Genomic DNA, 23,448 nt, shown 5'->3' on the forward strand with positions numbered 1-23,448 from the left:
CAAAAAGGGGGTTATTGACATTGCGTTTGAATATGCGCTCGCGTTTACTTTCACTATCGTACTATGACATTGTGCATACTCTGTAAATATGGAGCGGCGGCAACCGTTATCCAACTGAATTAAATGTTTTTTGTTTAAATACAAAGCAAAACAACAGTGGAGGCGTAATGTAAACTTAGCGGTGGCATACCTATTCTTTCCTATTCATCCTAACACTCTGTCATGGCAACATCAGGAGACTACTTTTCGCCTCAGTGAGAAATCTCGTCACATTTTAGTCTCGCGAGATCTCGTGACACGAGATCTCGTCACACCCCTAATAATAAGGTATTGGAAAACGAGCAAAAAACACTACTCAACATACTGACCGTCCAATGAGGCGAGTGACAGGTCTTATCAGGGAGTCTCATTAGAGTCCTTCAACCTGATACCACCTTGCTTATAGAGATGTCATAGGGAGGCCAACTGTAATCCAGCCTCAGGAAGTGAAGTACTCTGCACATCGACCCTTTCAAACAAGGGGAACACTAAATAGGCTCAACCACAAAGCTTTTTTACAGAGGAGCAAAGTATTCTGTATACTACCCTCTCAACTAAGGGGAGAACTAGCAAAGCTCTAGAAGTAGTATCAAGGAGGCTCCTGAGGAGCCCTACAATGTGATACAATGTCCTAAATTGTGGAACGATCTCCCAGTCGCGATTAGATCCATCAAATCTTTACCTGTTTTTAAAGCTATGTTGAAATCACATTTGCTTAACTCTGAATGCAAGTTCTAATGATTGGGAGTGATGTTTAATGTGTGTTATGTGTGTGATTTGTATTGTTTTATTTATTTATTTTTTTCTACTTTTGTTCTTTCTTGGCACTGTGAAGCACTCTGGACAACTAACGTTGTATTAAATTGGTGCTATATAAATAAAATACAAATACCGGTCAGCAACGCTCTAGGGAGCTGTTAGAGGAGCTGTTAGACAAAAGTCTAACACAAGCTTCTGTGTAGCTTCTTGGTATAGTTCATGTACCAAGTACCCAGGAGCAACGTACTCAACATAATGACCCATTAAGCCTCAGGGGTCTGAGGATTTTTGGGACCCTGGAGAAGTTTTGACATGCCCTGACATTTGTGCTTTTTTCAGTTGTTCATAAACATATTAATGGAAAAAGTGTCATTACACTGTATTCAGCACAAACTAGGCTACAATAATATGTGAGGAACATGTATGTACATGTTTGTGTTTTTGAAGGAATAACGTTTATGCGTGGTTATTGAAAAAACAAAAAACTTAAGTCACTGAAATAAAGCCAAAACATATATATTAAATCTTTGTTCACAAGACTTCTGGGTATTTGAGGTTGTAGACTAGAGTTTTTGCTTCAAAATGAGGTAAAAATTATGCTGCCTGCTTGTTCATATAAAACAATAGAGAGATTTAAATTTTCTAAAACATCTTTGGTCAAGAAACACAGTATGCGTGGAGGCGTGAATCCTCATGTATAATGGGTGATTCTCACCTGAGAAGACAAAACAATCACATAATAATGACCTGAAATGACTTGCATATTAATGAGGCCTTTCAGTCAGGTAGGCTGTGACAAAACCCTTTGTGATCATGATTCAAATCGCATCATGGTGTAAATCAAACATACATAAAAAACAGCAATACTGTGAAATATTATTACAATTTAAAATAATGGTATTCTATTATATTCTTTAAAATATAATGTATTTCTGTGATGCAAAGTGTCTGAACAATTATGTTACCTCTATGGCATTTCATATAGGCTTTTAGCTTAAAGGTGCCCTAGATTGTTTTTTTACAAGATGTAATATAATCCTAGGTGTCTCCTGAATGTGTCTGTGAAGTTTCAGCTCAAAATACCCCATAGATTTTTTTTTACCCCATAGAAATTTTTTTAGCTGCCTATTTTGGGGCATCATTAACTATGCACTGATTTTTTCAGCACGGCCCCTTTAAGAGATGCGTTCCCTCTGCCCCACAAGCTCTCGACTATAATACAGTGCATTTACAAAGTTCACACAGCTAATATAACCCTCAAATGGATCTTTACAAGATGTTCGTCATGCATGCTGTATGCATGCTTCGAATTATGTGAGTATAGTATTTATTTAGATGGTTACGTTTGATTCTGTGTGAGTTTGAGGCTATTCTCTGTGGCTAACGGCTAATGCTACACTGTTGGAGAGATTTAAAAAGAATGAAGTTGTGTTTATGCATTATACAGACTGCACGTGTTTAAAAATGAAAATAGCAACGACTCTCGTCTCTGTGAATACAGTAAGAAACGATGGTAACTTTATAAAAAAATAAAAAATATCATGATATCATGGATCATATCAGTTATTATTGCTCCATCTGCCATTTTTCGCTGTTGTTCTTGCTTGCTTACCTTATCTGTGCACAGATCCAGCCGTTAATACTGCCTTTCCTTGTCTAATGCGTCGAATGGGCTGGCATTATGCAAATATTGGGGTCATACATATTAATGATCCCGACTGTTATGTAACAGTCGGTGTTATGTTGAGATCCGAGTGTTTTCTGGAAGTCTTTTAAACAAATGAGATTTACATAAGAAGGAGGAAACAATGGGGTTTGAAACTCAGTGTATGTCTTTTCCATGTATTGAACTCTTGTTATTCAACTATGCCGAGGTAAATTCAAATTCTGATTCTAGGGCACCTTTAAAAGCATGCACATTTGGAGAAATATTGATGGATTCTCATATGTTTGTCAATTTTCTATATCGAAGAGTAATATTTATTCAGGATTTATTGTCATTACTATGAGTGCTGGATACTGTTTTTTCAATTCATACTTGCAGCCGGAGGGCGCTCTGTACACCTTTAGTCCACAAATGTCTGAGCACTAAAGAAGAATAGGCAATCCAGGAACTAACCGAACTAACAGAGGACAGAGATCGCTAACTATGGCTATTCAAAACACTTTTCAGGACAATAAATACACGATTGAGACGATGAATGCATGTATTGCCTCTGAATTTGCATCTGAATAGCACTCCCTCCGTGGGCGTGGCCGCATTAGCGGATAATGAGCTGAATCACGGATTTCTGACATGGCTCTCTTTTCATACAGATTACATAAACACAGAATGTTTGTTTTCGATTTGACTTACACAATTTAAAACCTGGCATTTTTTTAGACACAAGTCTAATTTTTTTGTGATTAGTATTCACTAAGTTACAGTTCATTTTCTGAGAACTATCAGATTGGACTTCCTTCAGAGGGAGACGAGAGATCATGCATCATGTTAGTTTTCTTTATTTTACAAAAAGCACAACATTTTGTTTTTACTCTGAGTGTACACAAATAAAATAAGATATTCCACAGATTAAAATGGTGTATAACTCTTAATTGTATGTGCAACATTAACGGAGTATTTTGAGTCTCTTTCACACTGGTAAGAAAAAAACCGCGGTGGTATCGATATCTTTTTATCAGTGCAAGTACATTGACATTGAGTAGCAGCTCTCAAAACTAAATAAACAGTTACCCATGAAATACATATACATACAAATTAAAAAGAAAACCAAAAAAGTTTATTGCACATTATTAAAAATAATAATAATAAAAAAGTTATGGTGCATATATTGAATGTCAGTCAACATTTAAAAGCACAAACATTCCTCAGTCTTTGATAGTTACAAAGAAATACGGAGTTAATCTAGAAAATAAAAGAGTTGTGGGGGAGTGGGAAGTCTAAGGGCAGCTACAGCTTTGGCAAAAAAACTGTGCTTTAACCCATTTGTCATGGACATAATGGCCCTGTACCTCTTCCCAGAGAGTAATGGGAAAAACATTATGTATCCTGGATGGGTGGGATCCATAATGATGCTACTGGTCTTTGTGTGTAAACGACTTGCATAAACAGTATCCAAACTCGGGAGCTCAGTGCCTTTGATATTTTGAAACTTTAATATGGAGTTGGAAGAATGGATTTATACAAGTTTCACTCATAACAGATTGTGTAGCTTTGAAAGGCGCTGAACAAACAAACCAATTACTTAATAAACTCATTTTGCTGATCTTACTTTAGTTCCTCTAGTTTGCAGTGAGGATTCTCCAGTCCAGCAGAGAGCAGCTTCATTCCAGGGTCTCCTAACGTATTATATGACAGATTCAGATATCTCAGGTGTGAGTGGTTTGATCTCAGAGCTGAAGCCAGAGCATCACAACCTTCATCTGTGACACCACACTCCCTCAACCTGTAGAGAACAATGATACTTTCTTCACTCTCTCAGATCAACAAAGACTTCAGTATCAATCAGAGAAACCAAAACATAAGCTCAAATCATCTTTTTAGATGGATCCGTGTCATAGAGCAAAAAACATTATCATAACACACCTGTAGTCAAATTCAAGGAGGATTTTTTTTTTCTTAATTCTATGTTCATAATTTGTGCAATATCACTAACACGGTTAAAGGATCAGGGAAAAAGGAAGTGGGAACCAGCGAATGTTTTGCAACATTAATGATATAAAATAAACAAACAAAAAAACAAACGTAGAGTTAGCAGCCCCTTACGGACGACTGCCGCACACACATAAACAAAACATAACATAAAATCCAGGTCTGGCCCTCTCTCGACCTTCACTGTCGTCGCTCCACCTTTTATGTTTCCGAAGCTCCTCCGTAAGAGATAAGAGACCAGGGGTGTGTTTCCCAAAAGCATCATAAGCCTAAGTTGATCATAGCTCCACTGGTTTCAATGGAGCTACGATCAACTTAAGCTTACGATACTTTTGGGAAACGCTGCCAGAGTGCAGTGCGCAGTGATTCTCATTATCAATCACGACAGTGGCCTCGCGCTGTTCTCTCATGGCTCTCTGCCTCGCCCTGCTTACAACAATCTCTTAATTTTAAACAATTAATTCAACATGTCACTGTGTTTTACTGTTATTCGTAAAGATTGTCTCTGTGAGAGAGAACGATTGAATGAAAAATCATAAAACAAATTAAAAATATATATCATATAAAAATATTGAAAAATGTAAATAAAATAGAAAAGATTAATGTATTGAACAATAAAGAGTCATTGAAGAGTCAGCTCAAGTCTACCTTACAATCATTCTGAAAAATCAACTTATCACGTCCTGATATTGCTGAGTTAGATGCGTTCCTGGGTCAACATATTTTGTTGATCCTGGAACAACATTCTAGTCTGAAAATTTAGTCTTAACCCTTTTCCTACCCCTAAACCTAACCCTACCCATAAGTTATCCCAAACATCAGATGGAAATGATAGATGAATAACACTGACTTAGAAGTACCAATTCATGATTTTAAGCCTAAACTTGACATAATCTGTAAACTTCAAATCTGATTGGTTGATTTGAATGTTGTTCCAGGGTCAACAAAGATGTTGACCCAGGAACATGTTGAACTCAGCAATATCAGGTTGGGCGGTGTGGACGGCTGTGAGAAGGAAGTGAGTGGTGGGGCAGGGCAAGGCTTGAAACGGCAGAAAGAGGGGTATGAGCACCTGTCGTCTGTCAGCGGCCCATGTCGGCTCTCACTAAATATTGGGTAAAGTGTTGGATTTTTATAGCTGACAAAGTTAGATTCCAACAAAATACATTGAATACTATCTGTTTTTCCCTTTAAGGCTAATTAAACATAAGAGGCTAAGACTAAATAAGCGTGAGAGCGCAATTCCACAAATGTGGCGATGGGAGTGGCAAGTTTTGTGCATGATCAACTGCTGCGCATAATCAAATTAAAGAACACAGACGCAGTCAAATTCATTTACATAATGACCAATACAATCCAGCAAGAGCGGCACAAATAGGGACGCAAATAAGCAGAGCTGATGCTTTCATCAGGTGCGGATCGACAAAGGCTCAACTTGTTACATGTAATCTGGCAAACATGTACACATGTTAGTACATTGGAATGCCGAAGAAAGACTTTAGCCGAACATATAATTTGCCAAGTAATATAATATATGGTGTGTTAATACACTACAGTTAATATGTCATAATATATGACATTGACACAATTTCGATTTTAACCCTGGATAAAACCTCTACATTATCCAATTTTCTCCTACAATTAAAATTATTGGGCTGTGTTAATGCTGACTGTGCTGAGATTGAGTATTTAAAGTAAAAAATGTTCAAGGTTAATCATGATTTAAAGTGTGTTTTTCAGTGTGACTATCAGTACTGCAGTATCTCCTTCATGAGAAACAACTCATGTTTACTAATCTACATATCAATCACATGAACACAACAGCAGGAGAAAGTATACACAGTAACATGATGTTTGCTTACAGAACGACAGCTGGCTCTGCACCGCTATACCTTAACACACTACTTCAGACTTACGCGCCCTCCAGAAACCTGCGTTCTGCAAGTGAACGGCGCCTTGTGGTGCCATCACATAGGGGCACAAAATCACTCTCACGGACCTTCTCCGGGACTGTTCCTGGCTGGTGGAATGACCTACCACGCTCTATCCGAGCAGCCGAGTCTCTAGCCATTTTCAAAAAAATGCTAAAGACGTATCTTTTTCGTCAGCACTTGACCCAGTAGTAGTAGCACTTACCTTGACTAATATTCTTCTCCTATCTGTGTATTTATTTATTTAAAAAAAAAAAAAAAAAAAAAAAATTCGCTATGAGCACTTTACTGACATAACTGTGACTTCACTCAGCACTTACATACTGTTGTTCTCATGTTGATTTAATTGATTCTACTACTCTCATTTGTAAGTCGCTTTGGATAAAAGCGTCTGCTAAATGACTAAATGTAAATGTAAATGTAGTAACATATAAAATATATAAAACAGTAACATATTACTTCTCTTATAGCAAATGAACAGATATGATATTAAATTGATAAATGGCAATTTAATTGTTTCAATATTTTTGCTTGTAATGAATGTAATATTTAGTTTTCCCTGCATTTTATTGTATTTTGATGTTACTTTATGAATTATTGAAATCGCAAAATTCACAGTCACTCGTTTCACGTGAGAGTCACATATGATCTTACCCCAGTTCCTCCAGTTTACAGTGAGGATTATCCAGTCCAGCAGAGAGCAACTTCACTCCTGAGTCTCTTATTTTATTCTCAGACAGAGACAGTTCTCTCAGGTCTGAGGGCTTTGATCTCAGAGCTGATGCCAAAGCAGCACAACCTTCATTTGTGAGACCACAATCAATCAACCTGTAGAGAGGTGACAGACACAGTGACACACTCTTCACTTTCTCAGATCAAAACATAAAGGGCCGCATTTCCAAAAACCATCATCAATCTAATTAGATTGTAGGTACAATTGTATGAATCCTAAAGTTACAGACTGTAATTTGACTTTTACTGAATGTCAAAGATGTTAGTAACTGCGATTTATTAGTTAATACATTTTCATATAAGCTAGAGCTATATATAAAAATATATAGATATATATTTTTTTAATATACTGCAATATATGCATTGACTATGTATGGCTATATATTGATGCATATAAAATATTCAGAAATGAAGACAAAAAGAGCATTACATGTAATATTCATAAACTTTTATCCTTTACTGTGTACATATATTGCACAAACATGTTCCAATATAAATGTGAATTTGTATTGTATTGTACACGCATATTAGGGGTGCAACAGTTCAAATTGCTCACGGTTCGGTTTGTATCACGGTTTTAGGTTCACGGTTTCGGTACGGTTCGGTATGTGCTATGTTTAGGGAAAATAGAACTACTATCAAATAAAAAAAAAGAAAATAAGAACAAACAATCAAACTACAAGCAACATCACAAATAAGTACAATAAAGCAAATATTAAAATAAAATAAATGGTGCTTTTCAGGTTTTGCAGGTATCTAACAGTAGTTTTCAGGTACAGAAAATGGATAAAGTAATCAAATATAAAATAACACTGCATATCTTTACTGTATAAAATAAATAAAGATTAATCATTATTGAAGTTACAAATACTATTCAGTCAAGAGCAGTGAGTGATTTCTTTGTTATTTGTTGTTTGATTTAACATTAAAAACAGGCAGCAGGAGTAGTTTTTTTTCCCCCTTTTAAGACATGCACAATCCAGTATACTGTTACACATGCGCTGTCTTTCTTGACTAATATAAGTTCACTTGAGACATAACAGACTATGTTTGCAAGGATACTCGCCAAGACGGGCATGTTGACATAATTTTTGCATGAATTTGTCCGCTGAAGTGCAAGACTTGAAAGAGAACTCAGTATTTGCGCACTGATTGAAATAAGCGTGTGCGCGCTTCGGATGAGCACACACAAATCTTCTCACAGCGTGTGCGAGTTCTCTTACTCTTGAAGGTTTAAATCAGCAATGCTTAAATGAGTTTAGTTTAAACACTGATAGCAACGTGTGCTGTTCAGGTCTCACCTGCGCTCGCACGCTATCAACAACAGAGCGATGACGGCGTAAATGACTGGACATTAGAGCATACAGCACTCGCAGTTAACAGTTTACAAAGGGTGACTGTTTTGTCCATGCTTTTTGATTATCGTTGTTGTAACGTTTTGCGCATACATCGACTGAAACATACATTATCTGAACTCTGTCTGTCTGTTTTCAACATTGCTATTTTAAACAAACCATATTAACCAATAGATGCGTCATCATTCGAGATGGACCGCAGTGCAAGTGCGTACCAAACCGTAAGTGGAGAATGCGAATCCGTTGCACCCCTAACACATATATACACATTTGACCGAGTTACAATCAGTGTTTACAAGTGACTTCTAGTTCCCAGCGAGCTTTGCTTCTGACCGGTAAATGAGACTAAATGTTAATTATGTGTTTTGCTCAATATTAATATAGGGAGAGATCTGTTAGTGTTTAATGTTGTATTATTTTGGAAGCCATGGCCTCATCAGCCTCCGGAGCACCCACCCTCTCACCCCTGTGGATGTAATACAGCATGAGGATGTGCCTTCCGTGAGGAATTTAATTTTTTCTGCAGCAAGTTAGTTTTGCTACAAAAGTAGTAATATTACCATGACAATCATTTTGAGTTTGTGTTCTGTTTGGGTGGGTTATGTATTATGTTTCAGTAATGTGTCATTTTGCATTCGGACAGGATTAGGTTTCTCAGAGGACCATTGAGTTTGCCGAAAAACAGTAGATAATTTGCCCTGGAATTTCTACTGAGGTTGTGTGAGATAAACACATTCATGGCAGATTCAGATGTGATTAAAATCACAAAGTACATCTGTGAAACACAAATTTCTCTATCATTCTCATGGAAAACTAGTCCTGTCCGAATAGGGCTTTAGTTTTCAGTCATTTCCCTGCGTTTCAGTTAGTTTCCTCGGTTACTCATTGTTTCAGTTGTCTCAGCTGAATCTCATTTCTTTGATTCCGGTGACTTCTGCTCGTTAGAACAGTGTAAATGCAAAAACTCAGGCCAAACATGCACAAAAACGTCTCCGGTTACGGATGTAACCATAGTTCCCTGAGAACAGGGAACGAGACTCTGCGTTTACCGCTTTGGGGGAATGACAGTCGTGAACCGACGTCCGAAAGCTAAGAATCAAACCACTCCAATAGCATTTAGCCAGCGACAACCTATGACGTCATCATAGCGCAACCCGGAAGTATATAAGGAGCGCATAGAGAATCAGTCAGTACCTTATCGTAGGACTGTCTCGTTCCCTGTACTAAGGGAACCATGGCTACATACATAACTTGAGACATTCCCTTTCGAAGGGAAATTCAATTCTGCGTTTACCACTTTGGGGAGCGATATACCCATGCTGCCATGCTCGAGGAGAGTGCATGCCAAAGATTACTAGACAAACGTCCGGCAGTTTCGAAAGAAATGCCATAAGCAACTCACCCTCGGGTCACGCAAGGCTGTCAGTGACAACATTCTCTACAGACAACAGCCCAAGCTGAGCCTCAAAGAGGCCTTCTGCAGAAAGCCTACCAAGGCTGCTCAGAGCTTCTGGGACCAACATTTCCGAGGAAAAGTGGTTCCTTAAAGGGAATGTGACCGGGGAACCGAAAGGAACTCCAGCCAGTCACTAGAGTGGAACGAAGTCACCCCCAATGCCACCAGGGAGGCCGACCTGGTCTGAGGAAGGACAAACTTAGCCTTGGCCAACCCTGTCGGAATACAGAATATTAATAACGCATTTTTCAGAGAAGATAGCAGGTAAGAGCAACTGCGAGAAGGGCAGCAAGCAACTCAAACCCACGTGTAGAGACAGGCATCCTGGAGAGCATAACTCACCTGAGTGCTATAAACCCTCATATTGAGGGGAGTATAATCCACTCATTTCTAGGATCTACTCAGCGCCTGATTATTTGCACCTCAGTCAGACACGTGGCACCAGCTTGTGGCAGCGTTTTCAATCTCCAGGCAGGACAAATAACCAAACTACCAAGGAGGTTAATAAGTCACCTGGAGGACCTGGCCAACCAGCAGCATATTTCCTCTACTCTTAGCAAGGAAACATATATTACAACATGCCAGCATGTTCCTAAAGAAGGCCCAGAGGGCCTACCTGTCACACACGGTGCCAGCTAGTGGCCACTAAAGTTCTAGGAGCAAGAATAGAACCAAGTTACTAACGAGGTAACTACTTAGCTCAACTAGAGCTAAAGGAGAGACCATGCTCAAGGAAGCAAATGCAGAGCGGTTTAACACAAGAACTCACCCTGAGAGGCAAGCCACTCAGAATCATACTCAGTAAAAGCACGTTTTACTCTCCAAAGTGAGAGGAGTACACAACCAAAACAAAACTGTGCCAACATGCAATCTGAAAGTAGGCCTTGGTGAGGCCTTCAACTCCAATAGCACATGGCATCCGCCAGTGGTAGTTTCATGACCGAACCAGCCAGCAGGCCAAGTAATCAGTAAAACCACCTTTACTGGGGGTACACACTCTGCCACAGTACTCAATGAGAGGCCTGACCTAGGGCCTACTCTTAACAGAGGTGGGTGTGGCCGATGGCAGTGATAGTAACCACTGAAATGCTAACATGGTCTAAGGGAGGCCTACAAGGCCTACAACCTCAACCGGACACAAGCATAAACCTATGGCAGTGCTAACGTACGTGAGCAAAACTCATGACCATACACCAACAGCGCCCATAAACACAAGCTGCAACTAGAAGGAGGCTAAACAACAAAGAGCCAACAACTTCTGCAGTTATATGAAATATTGCTGCTGTGGCAATGATCACATACATGTAGGGCAAAGCTTAGAACCCAAAGCAAACAAATGCTTTGTAAATACATTCCATCCGTTAAAAAGGATAAATGTTCTCACCAAACAGAACTTATAGATCTGTACTGAGCCCTAGAGGACAGAAGTTAAAAAGCTAGCACCGTAGCTCAAACTTGAATGAAATTCAAGGAGCTCAGGGGGAACAAAATCATAGCATGATTAAAGTTCTAGAAAGTGGGGCCTAGCATGCACTGCATAAACTTATCAATGCAAAGATAAGGTCCTACCACCTGGGAAACAGCACAAAGGAGGCTAATAACAGCCTGCTTCCTTAGCTGTTAACCTCAGCCATTGCACCTACATAAACAAGGGGAAAAATGGGCATACGGCCTAACAACTCCCTCAGGAGTAGGCCAGAACTAGGAACTATACAACCTAACAAGGGAAAGTAATACAAATGGTGGTTTCTAACAATAAACACCTAAACCTAGTCCTAGCCTGTGCCACTAAGCTGTGGGCCTAAAGGCTTCACCTCTGAATCTCCATAGATAAGAGGAAATAAAGCGAAGCTCAACAAGCAAACAATGTCAGGCGGCTGATTAAGGGCGACCTACACATAGATACTAACTGAAGTGACGAGTGCTAACTCAAACTACAGCAGATGAGAAGCTACTATAAACAACAGGTGGCTAAAAGGCAGCCATTTTGTGGCCTGCACAATATAACGTTCTAGCCAACCTATCAAACTTCAGTTTGCCCAAGAACCCCTCTTTCTTTTTCCGATTCTGATACATACTCAAGAAAAACTATACAGGAACACAAGGTCAACATATTTAGAAATATAAATATAGACCCAGCTCCCTTTCCTGCGGCTCGAAGACCAAAGACGACTCCTTCCATTTTCTTTAACAAGGAGGGATGGAATCTAGGGTTCTTTAAAGCCTAAAAAATATTATCAAAGGCCCAGCCATCTGACTGTTAAAGAAGCACCCGAGTATGTAAAATTAAATCAAAACCCAGGAGGCGGAGGAAGAAGGGGCAACGGCAGATGTAAAGTCGCCCTCACAATGAGGGAATTGATTACGGATGCTACTGGCGTATGTGATCGATCACCTCCTTCAAAACCTGCTTCTTCCTCCTCAAGTCCATCCGTCTCTGTGCCTTGCTCCGAAAAGGAGGCGGCGGCCCGAGCGGCCATACTGGTCCTCTGGCCCTGTCTCTTAGCCTCAGCTCGAGATGAACCAGCCTCCTGACATGCTCAGAAAAACTACACAGGAAAAACAAGGTCTTATTTTAAAACATAAAATATAGACCCAGCTTCCTTTTCTCTACATGAAAGCATGAAATCTCGGGTTCTTTTAAGCCTAAAAGATCCTCTCATTATTAAACCGAAAAAGCGGGCCGGCAGAAAAATAATCACTATGGGCCCAGCCATCAGTCTGACCAGAAGAAGCATCTGGGCATGATATATTATACATATATATATACAGTGAGGAAAATAAGTATTTGAACACCCTGCTATTTTGCAAGTTCTCCCACTTAGAAATCATGGAGGGGTCTGAAATTGTCATCGTAGGTGCATGTCCACTGTGAGAGACATAATCTAAAAAAAAAAATCCAGAAATCACAATGTATGATTTTTTAACTATTTATTTGTATGATACAGCTGCAAATAAGTATTTGAACACCTGTCTATCAGCTAGAATTCTGACCCTCAAAGACCTGTTAGTCTGCCTTTAAAATGTCCACCTCCACTCCATTTATTATCCTAAATTAGATGCACCTGTTTGAGGTCGTTAGCTGCATAAAGACACCTGTCCACCCCATACAATCAGTAAGAATCCAACTACTAACATGGCCAAGACCAAAGAGCTGTCCAAAGACACTAGAGACAAAATTGTACACCTCCACAAGGCTGGAAAGGGCTACGAGGAAATTGCCAAGCAGCTTGGTGAAAAAAGGTCCACTGTTGGAGCAATCATTAGAAAATGGAAGAAGCTAAACATGACTGTCAATCTCCCTCGGACTGGGGCTCCACGTAAGATCTCACCTCGTGGGGTCTCAATGATCCTAAGAAAGGTGAGAAATCAGCCCAGAACTACACGGGAGGAGCTGGTCAATGACCTGAAAAGAGCTGGGACCACCGTTTCCAAGGTTACTGTTGGTAATACACTAAGACGTCATGGTTTGAAATCATGCATGGCACGGAAGGTTCCCCTGCTTAAACCAGCACATGTCCAGGCCCGTCTTAAGTTTGCCAATGACCATTTGGATGATCCAGAGGAGTCATGGGAGAAAGTCATGTGGTCAGATGAGACCAAAATAGAACTTTTTGGTCATAATTCCACTAAACGTGTTTGGAGGAAGAAGAATGATGAGTACCATCCCAAGAACACCATCCCTACTGTGAAGCATGGGGGTGGTAGCATCATGCTTTGGGGGTGTTTTTCTGCACATGGGACAGGGCGACTGCACTGTATTAAGGAGAGGATGACCGGGGCCATGTATTGCGAGATTTTGGGGAACAACCTCCTTCCCTCAGTTAGAGCATTGAAGATGGGTCGAGGCTGGGTCTTCCAACATGACAATGACCCGAAGCACACAGCCAGGATAACCAAGGAGTGGCTCTGTAAGAAGCATATCAAGGTTCTGGCATGGCCTAGCCAGTCTCCAGACCTAAACCCAATAGAGAATCTTTGGAGGGAGCTCAAACTCCGTGTTTCTCAGCGACAAGCCAGAAATCTGACTGATCTAGAGAAGATCTGTGTGGAGGAGTGGGCCAAAATCCCTCCTGCAGTGTGTGCAAACCTGGTGAAAAACTACAGGAAACGTTTGACCTCTGTAATTGCAAACAAAGGCTACTGTACCAAATATTAACATTGATTTTCTCAGGTGTTCAAATACTTATTTGCAGCTGTATCATACAAATAAATAGTTAAAAAATCATACATTGTGATTTCTGGATTTTTTTTTTTAGATTATGTCTCTCACAGTGGACATGCACCTACGATGACAATTTCAGACCCCTCCATGATTTCTAAGTGGGAGAACTTGCAAAATAGCAGGGTGTTCAAATACTTATTTTCCTCACTGTATATATATTATACATGCATGAATATTTTTAACCATACATATTTACAATCAATCACCCATCTCACTCTCGCTTCTTTCCCCTCCCGTCTGTCTGGGCTCAGATACAAATCTGAACGGCTAGGGGTTTTTCCATGCCCTTCTGATCTCAAACATGGAGATCAGGAAGGAATGGAAAAGGTTATGGGAGCTGCAGAGCTTATGGAAAGAAAGGAACCGCATGTCGAGCCATCCGTGTGTGGCCCTTTTCTTAACGTGCCCTCGTGGCAGCTGCAGCCTGCCAAAAAGCACGTCCCAAAAACACCAGCAGCTCCGCATACACAGCAGCCAGAGGAGCGCGCTCTGCCGGACGCGATGATGTCAAACATGGACGTCATCGTCATCTAACAATTCATCCTCATCAGCTCCGGGGGAGCTAAGAGAGAATACAACTACCCAACAAGCTCACCTGCAAGCCCCATGATTGCAGCCGCCATTTTGCATTAGCACAAACGGGGCCAGAATCACCACAGATGCGGACACCTTTTCCCTCAAGAAGAGTGCCAAACGAGAATGGAGCATCCCGATAGGGAGATGCTCACAGTAAATAACAGAAAAACACAGACAGCGCCCTCAAGCACTGTCTATGCACGCTCCTCTCCCAGACAGAAAACACCCAGAAAAGTGTATATCAAGTGTCAAAACCTGGGACACGGATGAACACACTCTCTTGAATGTTTGTAAGGCATAATATAGATTCCCTTACCGGATACGATAAAATAGCGATCAGATAGAACAGGCCCGAAAAGACGAAAGATACTGACTGATTCTCTAGGTGCTCCTTATATACTTCCGGGTCGCGCTTTTATGACGTCATAGGCTGTCGCCGGCCAAATGCTATTGAAGTGGTTTGATTCTTAGCTTTCGGACATCGGTTCACGAGTGACGTTTCCCTCAAAGCAGTAAACGCAGAGTTGAAGTTCCCTTCGAAAGGGAACACCTGTTACAAACCCATTGCAAATGTTTTATTGAAACTAAAATATTAAAATTCAATCAACTAATCATCTAATATGATTAAATATCAAGTATTTGTATAAATGTGTTTTTATCAATTTTTAGGGATTGTTTTGTTTGTTCCATGGATGGTTCCGCTAAACAGGCAAATAAGAGAATTATTATTATTTTAATTACATTAATGTCTAATTTATATGTCTACAAATGTATAAAACTAATCAGAGATCATGTAAAGACCACAGACACTGGTTCTCTACCCACTAGGGATGATCTCAGTGAATTTGCATAATTAATGAGATCAAAGAGATCATCGCCCTCCAGAGTTGAACCATTGAAATTTTGAAACATTTAAAAACAGTTATGACGTAATGAAGCCTTGTTTACTGAAATCGTGTAACTTTGGCAGTTTGATACACACTCCGAACCACTGATTCAAAACAAAAAATGTAAAGGCTTTGAAGCTTCATGAAGCAGTGTTTTGAAATTGACCATGACTAGCAATTAGATCGAGCTCTTTATTGTTTTATCTGCAGCCAATGCTAAAAATTGCCATCTACAAGGTATAAAAGGTACTATATCTTGAGCGCTTTGCCTTTACTTACCGAAACTTGTCAACAAGGCTGCTTTATGTGGAATTTTTATCATGTCTCAGTTTGTAAAAATGAACAAACAAACATTTACAGTAATGCTCTTACAACAGAAGCCAAACAGGTCAGATAGGTGGAGGGTTTAAAAGCTTAAGTCTGACACTCATATGTTTGTTAAACCATTAATTTATAATTTAAGTAAAAAATGTAATAAAATTTTAACAGTCATGATTTTTATCAGTGTTACTTACTGGGCTGATCTAGTTGCTGTAACCACAGGCAGCAGCTTCTGAAGAACTTCATCTGCTGTATTTTGTGCTTTCTGGTTGACACTATTTAAAAATAAAAAATAAGTTAATGATTAATGATAATAAAAGCAGTAATAAATACTGTAAGCACATAATACATTAAATTCCTTTCTTAAATTCTCTCAAATAGTTTTTAATTAAATAAACACAGCTTTAAAAAGGACATGTGAAAAAGTTTTAGTATTGAACTATATAAGCTACTAAATGTATTCAGTCAACAGATTCAGTTTTCGTCTTTTTCTTGTCAATGTTGCTGTTGCAGGTCTATTAGTCTGCATTTACACTACAACAATTAGTTTTGACATATCAGATTTTTTGTCCCATTCATTGCTATGGTTATCCCTGTCAATCATCACAATTTCAGGAGTAACTCACAGATCAATAATTTAGTGGATTCACTCCCATAATCAGGCATCCCACCTCTCCCAGAAGTTCTAGGAGTCTCCCACATATTGATATTGGGTGCTTCTCAAACAGAAGGCTGCATCCTAGTGAGATTGTGTCTGTCCTAGTCCAGTCTTTCTGAGGCTTGTAGACTTGAATCCTCCTCAGCATTAAACACTACAATGAGACACTCTAGTAAGTACGCATAGCTACGTCACAGTTCCTGGCCCCTCGGTTATAGCATGAAAATACTATTAAAGGGGACCTATTATGCAAAATTCACTTTTGCATAGTGTTTGGACATAAATGTGTGTTGACAGTGTGTGTACACAACCACCCTATAGTGATAAAAATCCACCCACTCCTTTTTTTTTAATCCCCATAAATCTTAAGCAGTGTCTCAGAATAAGCCGTTTCCAGATCCCTGGCAGTGTGAGGTCACAAAAGCCACAGGCCCCGCCCACAAATGTTGACAGACACTGCCATTTGAACATAGAACCGCCCTGAGCGAGTTCACAGTGAGTCCGCCATTGCTGGACTGACGAGAATGTCTCCAAAGCATTTTAGGTGTAGCTGGATGGATTAATCCACATAGCTCTCTCCAATTACTCCAATATCAATATCAATACAAAGGGACAATACAAAACTCTAAAAATGTGCTACTCAAGGATATACAAGTAAAAACTTTTGTGATCCTGCTTGGAGTCTCCAGAGTGATACTATATAGCAGTAATGAAGTTGAGGGCACTTTATTACAGTTCATCGGAGTTGATTTACGGATATAAAGTTTACCAGTTTATTAAGCCCCACCCGAAAAGGCATAAGGTCTTTATATATTTGTTTACGCATTATATGCGTTTCTTTGTTCTTTCCTATGTACATGTATGTTAGAGATAATACAAGGGAAAGAGAGAGTGTTTATGGATAACATTTTAATGCACACTTGCAGTGTTTTATTAAGCTCTTATAGTGACTTTCTAGATAGAAAACGGACTCTTTATCTTTTGTGTAAAGTACAATAAATACTCATCTGTATAGTTTTGGCCATCATTCGGACAGTACAACAGGCTTGTAGCAATATAGTGGACAAAAACAAAAAGGCAATATAAGTTACAACCGTAATTGAAATAAACTATACCTGTTCTATCTCCATGCAGCATATATTTGCAGTTTCTGACATTATAGCGCGTCCTGACTGAATCCTGAGAGGGGAGAACGAGCTCTTGAAGCTCCGCCCTCTTAGTCCAGCGCAGCAACTCATTTGCATTTAAAGGGAAACATTTAATTTTGGAAACATACTTTGTATTACAGTTTTTCTCAATTGCTTTGGCTCAATTCTCAAATGAGAATTTTTTTCTCTCTGAAAAAATTCTCATTTGAGAATTCTCCTTGAACAATTATTTTACTGTTTATATCAGACTTGAATTTCTTATTGATTAAAGCAAATTGCATTTGTTTTGGCACATGTGCAAAAGAGTAAGTACAACTGTCTACAATTTGCACAATTACTGAATGCACAAGGCTTGTTGATCAAAACTGTTGAGTGTGACTAAACCTACTTTCATCGTGTGAGCCATCACATGCACAATGATCCATTCAGTGATCAAAATCTGTCAGACGTGATCTATTCCATAAATATTTTGATATGGAATGTTTGTGAATGTAAATGGGTAAGCCGTTGTAATGAAATAGGAATCACAAACTTAATCAAGTTTGGAAATATGTTTGCTGACAGCGCAATCACCACTGTTTTTTGAACATGAAGGAACTTCACAACCATAAATAAAATTGTATTTATACAGTATACATTTATTTTTGTAGAAATGTGTTACATGTAAACTGAAAATTCTTGTCATGAAAGAGCAATAGGAAGATATGTAAGTGTTAGAGAAAGACAGAGTGTGTAAATGACTGTAGCAACTGAGTAACTGAGACTTTTCAGTTTACATGCACCATTTCTGTACAAATAAATGTACTGTATAAATACAAATGTTAATTTTTTTTTCTGTACTACAGTATTGACTTTTCCAAGTAAATTTTTACATATTGTCTAAATCTGTATTTAAAATACTCAGTGTGAAACGCAAGAGCATTCAGACAGAACTGTCATTCTTGTAAAAAAATAGAGAGCAGTTAGTGTGAACAAAAGGGGGGGGGGGATTTCCATAGTGAAAAAACATCTAAACATTCAGTTTAGTGTTCAGTGATTAATTTACACAAAAACAAAATATGATACGCATGCCTTCATCTCTGAAAACATTATTTTTGTCTTACATTTTTAATGCACTCAGATTAGACTCGTTTTTCTTCAGGTCTTTTTTGTAAGTTGGAATGTGTGCAAAGGATTGTGGGTGATTGAAGGACATGAAGGATACACATGATGCATCCTTCAAAATTAGCTGAATTAAAACAAAGTCTGCCTTTAAAGGATCCTTGAAATAGAGACAGCCTTCCACAGTGCTTGACGATATTGCGGCCGAGATATGCAGTCGTACTAGGACACAGCCTCCATTTGAGAAGTACCCGCAAATCATGTATAATATCCCAGAAATCAATCTGTGCCCCATGATTTAAATCACCTCTGATTTATTTGTTTCTCTATAATGTTTTAGGGGCCGTTCACACAGAACACGTTTTTGCGTCTAAAATAACGACAATAACGGAAATAATGGAATTAATAGAAATAGGCAAACTGCAGAATTTATAAGATAATAATGAAAATAAGATAATAATGAGCGCCATGTTGCCATTATATAAAACAGTTGTCATGCCAACTCGCAACGCTTGCCCCACCTCCAAGTTCTTCTGATTGGTCCACTGTTTTGGAACTGACATTAATGAAATTCTTTTAACTTGACACGGCGTCTTAAAAATGCGGCGCTCATGTGTGAGGCGCTGCTAAAGACGCGAGACGCGAGCGTAACGGTCATGCACGTCCGCCAAGCGCGTGTTTACATAGAAAAACAATGGGAAAGTAGCACATTGGAATAGAAAAACGCGTTCTGTGTGAACGGCCCCTTAGACTGTACTGATGTTTGTATTTAGTGTTACTTACTAATACTTTTCTTTTCCAATCAAGCTGTTCAGGTTAAATTCCTGCATCGTCTGCTTTGAGGTCAACAACACAAAAACTATAGCTGACCACTGAGATGAAGAGAGTTTCACTTTACGTAATCCTCCATTGCTCATATGAGGTTTAGCTTTGTTGACTAGTGAAAGATCACCCAGTTCATCCAGACAGTGAAACAGATTGATGTATTTATCAGGAGAGGGGTTCTCACTAATCTTTTCTTTAATATAGTTAACTGTTTTCTGATTGTTGTGAGATCTGTTTCCTGTCTGTGTCATTAGTTCTTGTAAGAGACTCTGATCAGTCTCCATTGACAGACCCAGAAGGAAACGAAGGAAAAGGTCCAGATGCCCATTTTTACTGTCTAAAGCCTCATCCACAGCTCTCTGATGGAGATCAGATAGTGAAACTTTGTCTCCATTAGTTGGTTTGGTAATCTGGTCAAACACATTGATGTTCTTGTTTATAAAGGACAGATGCACATATAGAGCTGCTAGATGTTCCTGAATACTCAGATGAACAAAGCTGAAGACTTTCCCCTGATACAAGCCCAACTCCTCTCTGAAGATCTGAGTGCACAATCCTGAGTACACTGATGCTTCTGTCACATCAATGCCACACTCTCTCAGGTCTTCCTCATAGAAGATCAGGTGTCCTTTCACAAGCTGCTGATAAGCCAGTTTCCCCAGTTTTAGGATAATGTCTTCATGTTTCACGTTCTTCTCATAGTCCTTCTCATGTTTGATGATGGTCTGAATATTCAGGAAGTGTGTGTACATTTGAGTGAGAGTCTTGGGGAGTTTTCTTCTTTTCCATGATGTCCTCATCATCTTCTCTAGAACAGTGGCTGAGATCCAGCAGAACACTGGGATTTTACACATAATAAAGAGGCTCCTTGATGACTTCAGGTGTGAGATGATCTGGCCGGCCAGTCTCTGATCACTGATTCTCTTCCTGAAGTATTCCTCCTTCTGTGGCTCACTAAATCCTCGTACCTCTGTCACTCGATGGACACACTCAAAGGGGACGAGATCAGCTGCTGCTGGTCTGGAGGTGATCCAGATGAGAGCAGAGGGAAGCAGATTCCCCGCAATGAGGTTCATCAGCAGCTCGTCCACTGAGGCTGATTCAGTCACATCACACAACCTCACATCGCTCTGAAAATCCAGAGACAGACGACACTCATCCAGACCATCAAAGATGAACAACACTTTATATCTGTCACTGGATATTTCCATTTCTTTTGTTTCAGGGAAAAAGACATGAAGAAGATCTGAAAGACTGAGTGTTTTGTCCTTCATCAAGTTGAGCTCTTTGAAAGGAAGTGGAAAAATGAGCTGGACATCCTGATTCTCTTTCCCGTCAGCCCAGTCCAGGATGAACTTCTGCACAGACACTGTTTTTCCAATGCCAGCAACTCCCTTTGTCAGCACAGTTCTGATGTGTTTGTCTTGTCCAGGTAAAGGTCTAAAGATGTCACTGCATTTGATCTGTGTGTCCTCTGTTTCTGCTCTCCTGGACTGTGTCTCAATCTGTCTCACCTCATGCTCATTACTGATCTCTCCACTTTCACTCTCTGTGATGTAGAGCTCTGTGTAGATTTCATTCAGGAGTGTTGGGTTTCCCTGCTTTGATATTCCCTCATACAAACACTCAAACTTCTTCCTCAGATTTGATCTCAATTTGTTGAGGACTTCAGCAGGTTTAGAGTCATGGCTGTAAGATTAAAATAATAGATTAATACACAAGTTAGAGAAGTAAATAGCCATACATTACAAAATGAATTATTTGTTTATTGTATTATGGGACACAGAACATGAGTATGTTTCAATTATAAATCATGTGTTTGTGTGATGTGCAGCACCTAAAATTAAACAACAACAACAACAACAACAACAAAAAGTTCTATATTTTACCTGAAACCAGGATTCATGCTTTCATTAAAGTATGTTGGTTGAATCACAGGTGTGAAAAGAGTTTTGGTTTTAACTGGTCTGGATAGAAGATTTGACCTTAAATCAGAAAGAAGAGAGTAATGAATCAGACACACTGATATTGATGTAACTGTGTCATTAACTGAGTAACAGACCAACAGCTTTACAGTGTGTATGTATTAATACAATACATAGAGCTTTGCACAAAGGCACAATAGTTTAATTTTAGACGGCAACTTGCTTAACTCATTGAACTGATGTATATTAATAACAATTTCATGAAAATCGTATACTATAAGCATAACTTTTATAGAAATTGTATACCTGACATCAGGCTGTTTGTCTCCACGCTTACACTGTGGTGGCTCAGTCATAGACCAGTCACTCTTCATAGACACACAGTTGGACTCTAGTTTTGGTTTCTTCTGCTGGACTGAACTGGTTTTAAAACTAAGAAAAATAAAAAGCATACAGACTTATATATGTTGTGCACATTTAGTAGAAACTTCTGTCTAAGGAAAGACCAGGGAGTGTTGCAAAACTTTTGCTTTAACATTTGTAATTTGCACCTTGATTCAAACTTTGATTACAATATATCCACATTTACTTGCTACAAATTGTACTTGCATTGAAATGCATCCCTAAACAGGAAAAATTAGGGTCAAGTGCAAAAAAAAAAATGCCTTACACTCCAAACTTCTTTCTCCCCACTCCCGGGATGAGTTGTAAAAGCAGGAGGGAAAGGTTTTAAAGGTTCAGAAGACCATGTAAATTGTGTGCATTCATTTATTGTAGCTTTAAAACTTTTACAACATAGGAAATTATTCCCTGATTCCCTCTCCTAACCGTGATCACATGATTGTTTCAATGGCGCAATCGAGGACGAAGGCTCAACCAAATGTTTTGCTGTCCTTTAAAGATGGTGTGCAAAACAAAAGCTTGTGTTATTATTTTATGATAACAGTCTATTGCAAATCATTTCATTTGTACTTCCAATTCAGCCTAAGCTTTTCCGAGTCAGTATGTCTACCTTGGGTTGTTTCGCCAAGTGTATAATGTAAATGTAAATTTTGAGTCCCCCTCTCGTCTCAGTGCTTTGGTCCACTGCCTGCTTTCCCCCTTTACCTACACACTAGTGATGGGGGAAACTAAGCTTTTCAAAGCTATGAATCAACTGGTGCTGAAAAGGCGTGGACTAAGTTGTTTTTGCGGATGACCTCATTGCATATGCATATGTAGGAGTTTCCCCTTTCAGACGCAAAATTTATGAGAGAAGGGTATTTAAATCAATCATGCACATCTTACAAATCTTTGTGGTTGTCAATTTACTGGCATTTGCGCCATTATTTATTGCCCCCAAAAAAACATGGCACAGAGAGCATGTGGCAGAAGGAAGAAAATATTTTCCACTCATATTAATTTCTTTGAAATGCCAGAGGGTACATATTATATATATACACACACGCATATATACAGGCCTACATGGCTTGGCAAACAATATAAGGCCTACGTGTTTGTCAGATTACATGTAACAAGTTGCGCCTGTGTCGACCTGCACCTGATGAGAGCATCAGCTCTGCTTATTTGCGTCCCAACGCTAATTTGTGCTGCTCTTATTAGATTGCGTTGGTCATTATGTAAATAAATGTGACTGCATCTGTGTTATTTAATTTGAGCGAAAGCAGTAGATTGCGTTTAAAGGAGTTGTATGTAAGAAATCTATTTCAGTTAATCATAAAATGGCCCTGATGTGTCACTAGACATTAAGAAATCATGTTCATTTCAAATACTTATATCACTGACAAAAGTAGTTTGGCCAGGATATTGTCATTTAAAAAGTGGACTTGCAGCCCTCAACTGATGTTGATGTTGTCAT

General features: G+C 39.2%; 1 protein-coding gene across 4 annotated transcripts in view; it reads right to left on the bottom strand.

Moving 5' to 3' along the window:
• Nucleotides 1–23,448, bottom strand: part of LOC137005406 (NACHT, LRR and PYD domains-containing protein 12-like) — a 98,561-nt gene that overhangs the window by 49,972 nt on the left and 25,141 nt on the right. For 3 of the 4 annotated variants that reach the window (XM_067366281.1, XM_067366280.1, XM_067366282.1), the window contains 6 exons: nucleotides 21,897–22,022; nucleotides 21,555–21,650; nucleotides 19,624–21,354; nucleotides 16,128–16,208; nucleotides 7,036–7,209; nucleotides 4,071–4,244 (listed from right to left, as the gene is read on the bottom strand). In XM_067366281.1, the coding sequence (XP_067222382.1) occupies nucleotides 4,071–4,244; nucleotides 7,036–7,209; nucleotides 16,128–16,208; nucleotides 19,624–21,354; nucleotides 21,555–21,650; nucleotides 21,897–22,022 (2,382 nt within the window). Of the gene's footprint in view, nucleotides 1–4,070; nucleotides 4,245–7,035; nucleotides 7,210–16,127; nucleotides 16,209–19,623; nucleotides 21,355–21,554; nucleotides 21,651–21,896; nucleotides 22,023–22,260; nucleotides 22,354–23,448 lie in introns of those variants that run through there. The other variant, XM_067366283.1, reaches the window with a different exon arrangement.

Source organism: Chanodichthys erythropterus, chromosome 17 (genome assembly GCF_024489055.1).
Source record: "Chanodichthys erythropterus isolate Z2021 chromosome 17, ASM2448905v1, whole genome shotgun sequence".
Taxonomy (NCBI): Eukaryota; Metazoa; Chordata; class Actinopteri; order Cypriniformes; family Xenocyprididae; genus Chanodichthys; species Chanodichthys erythropterus.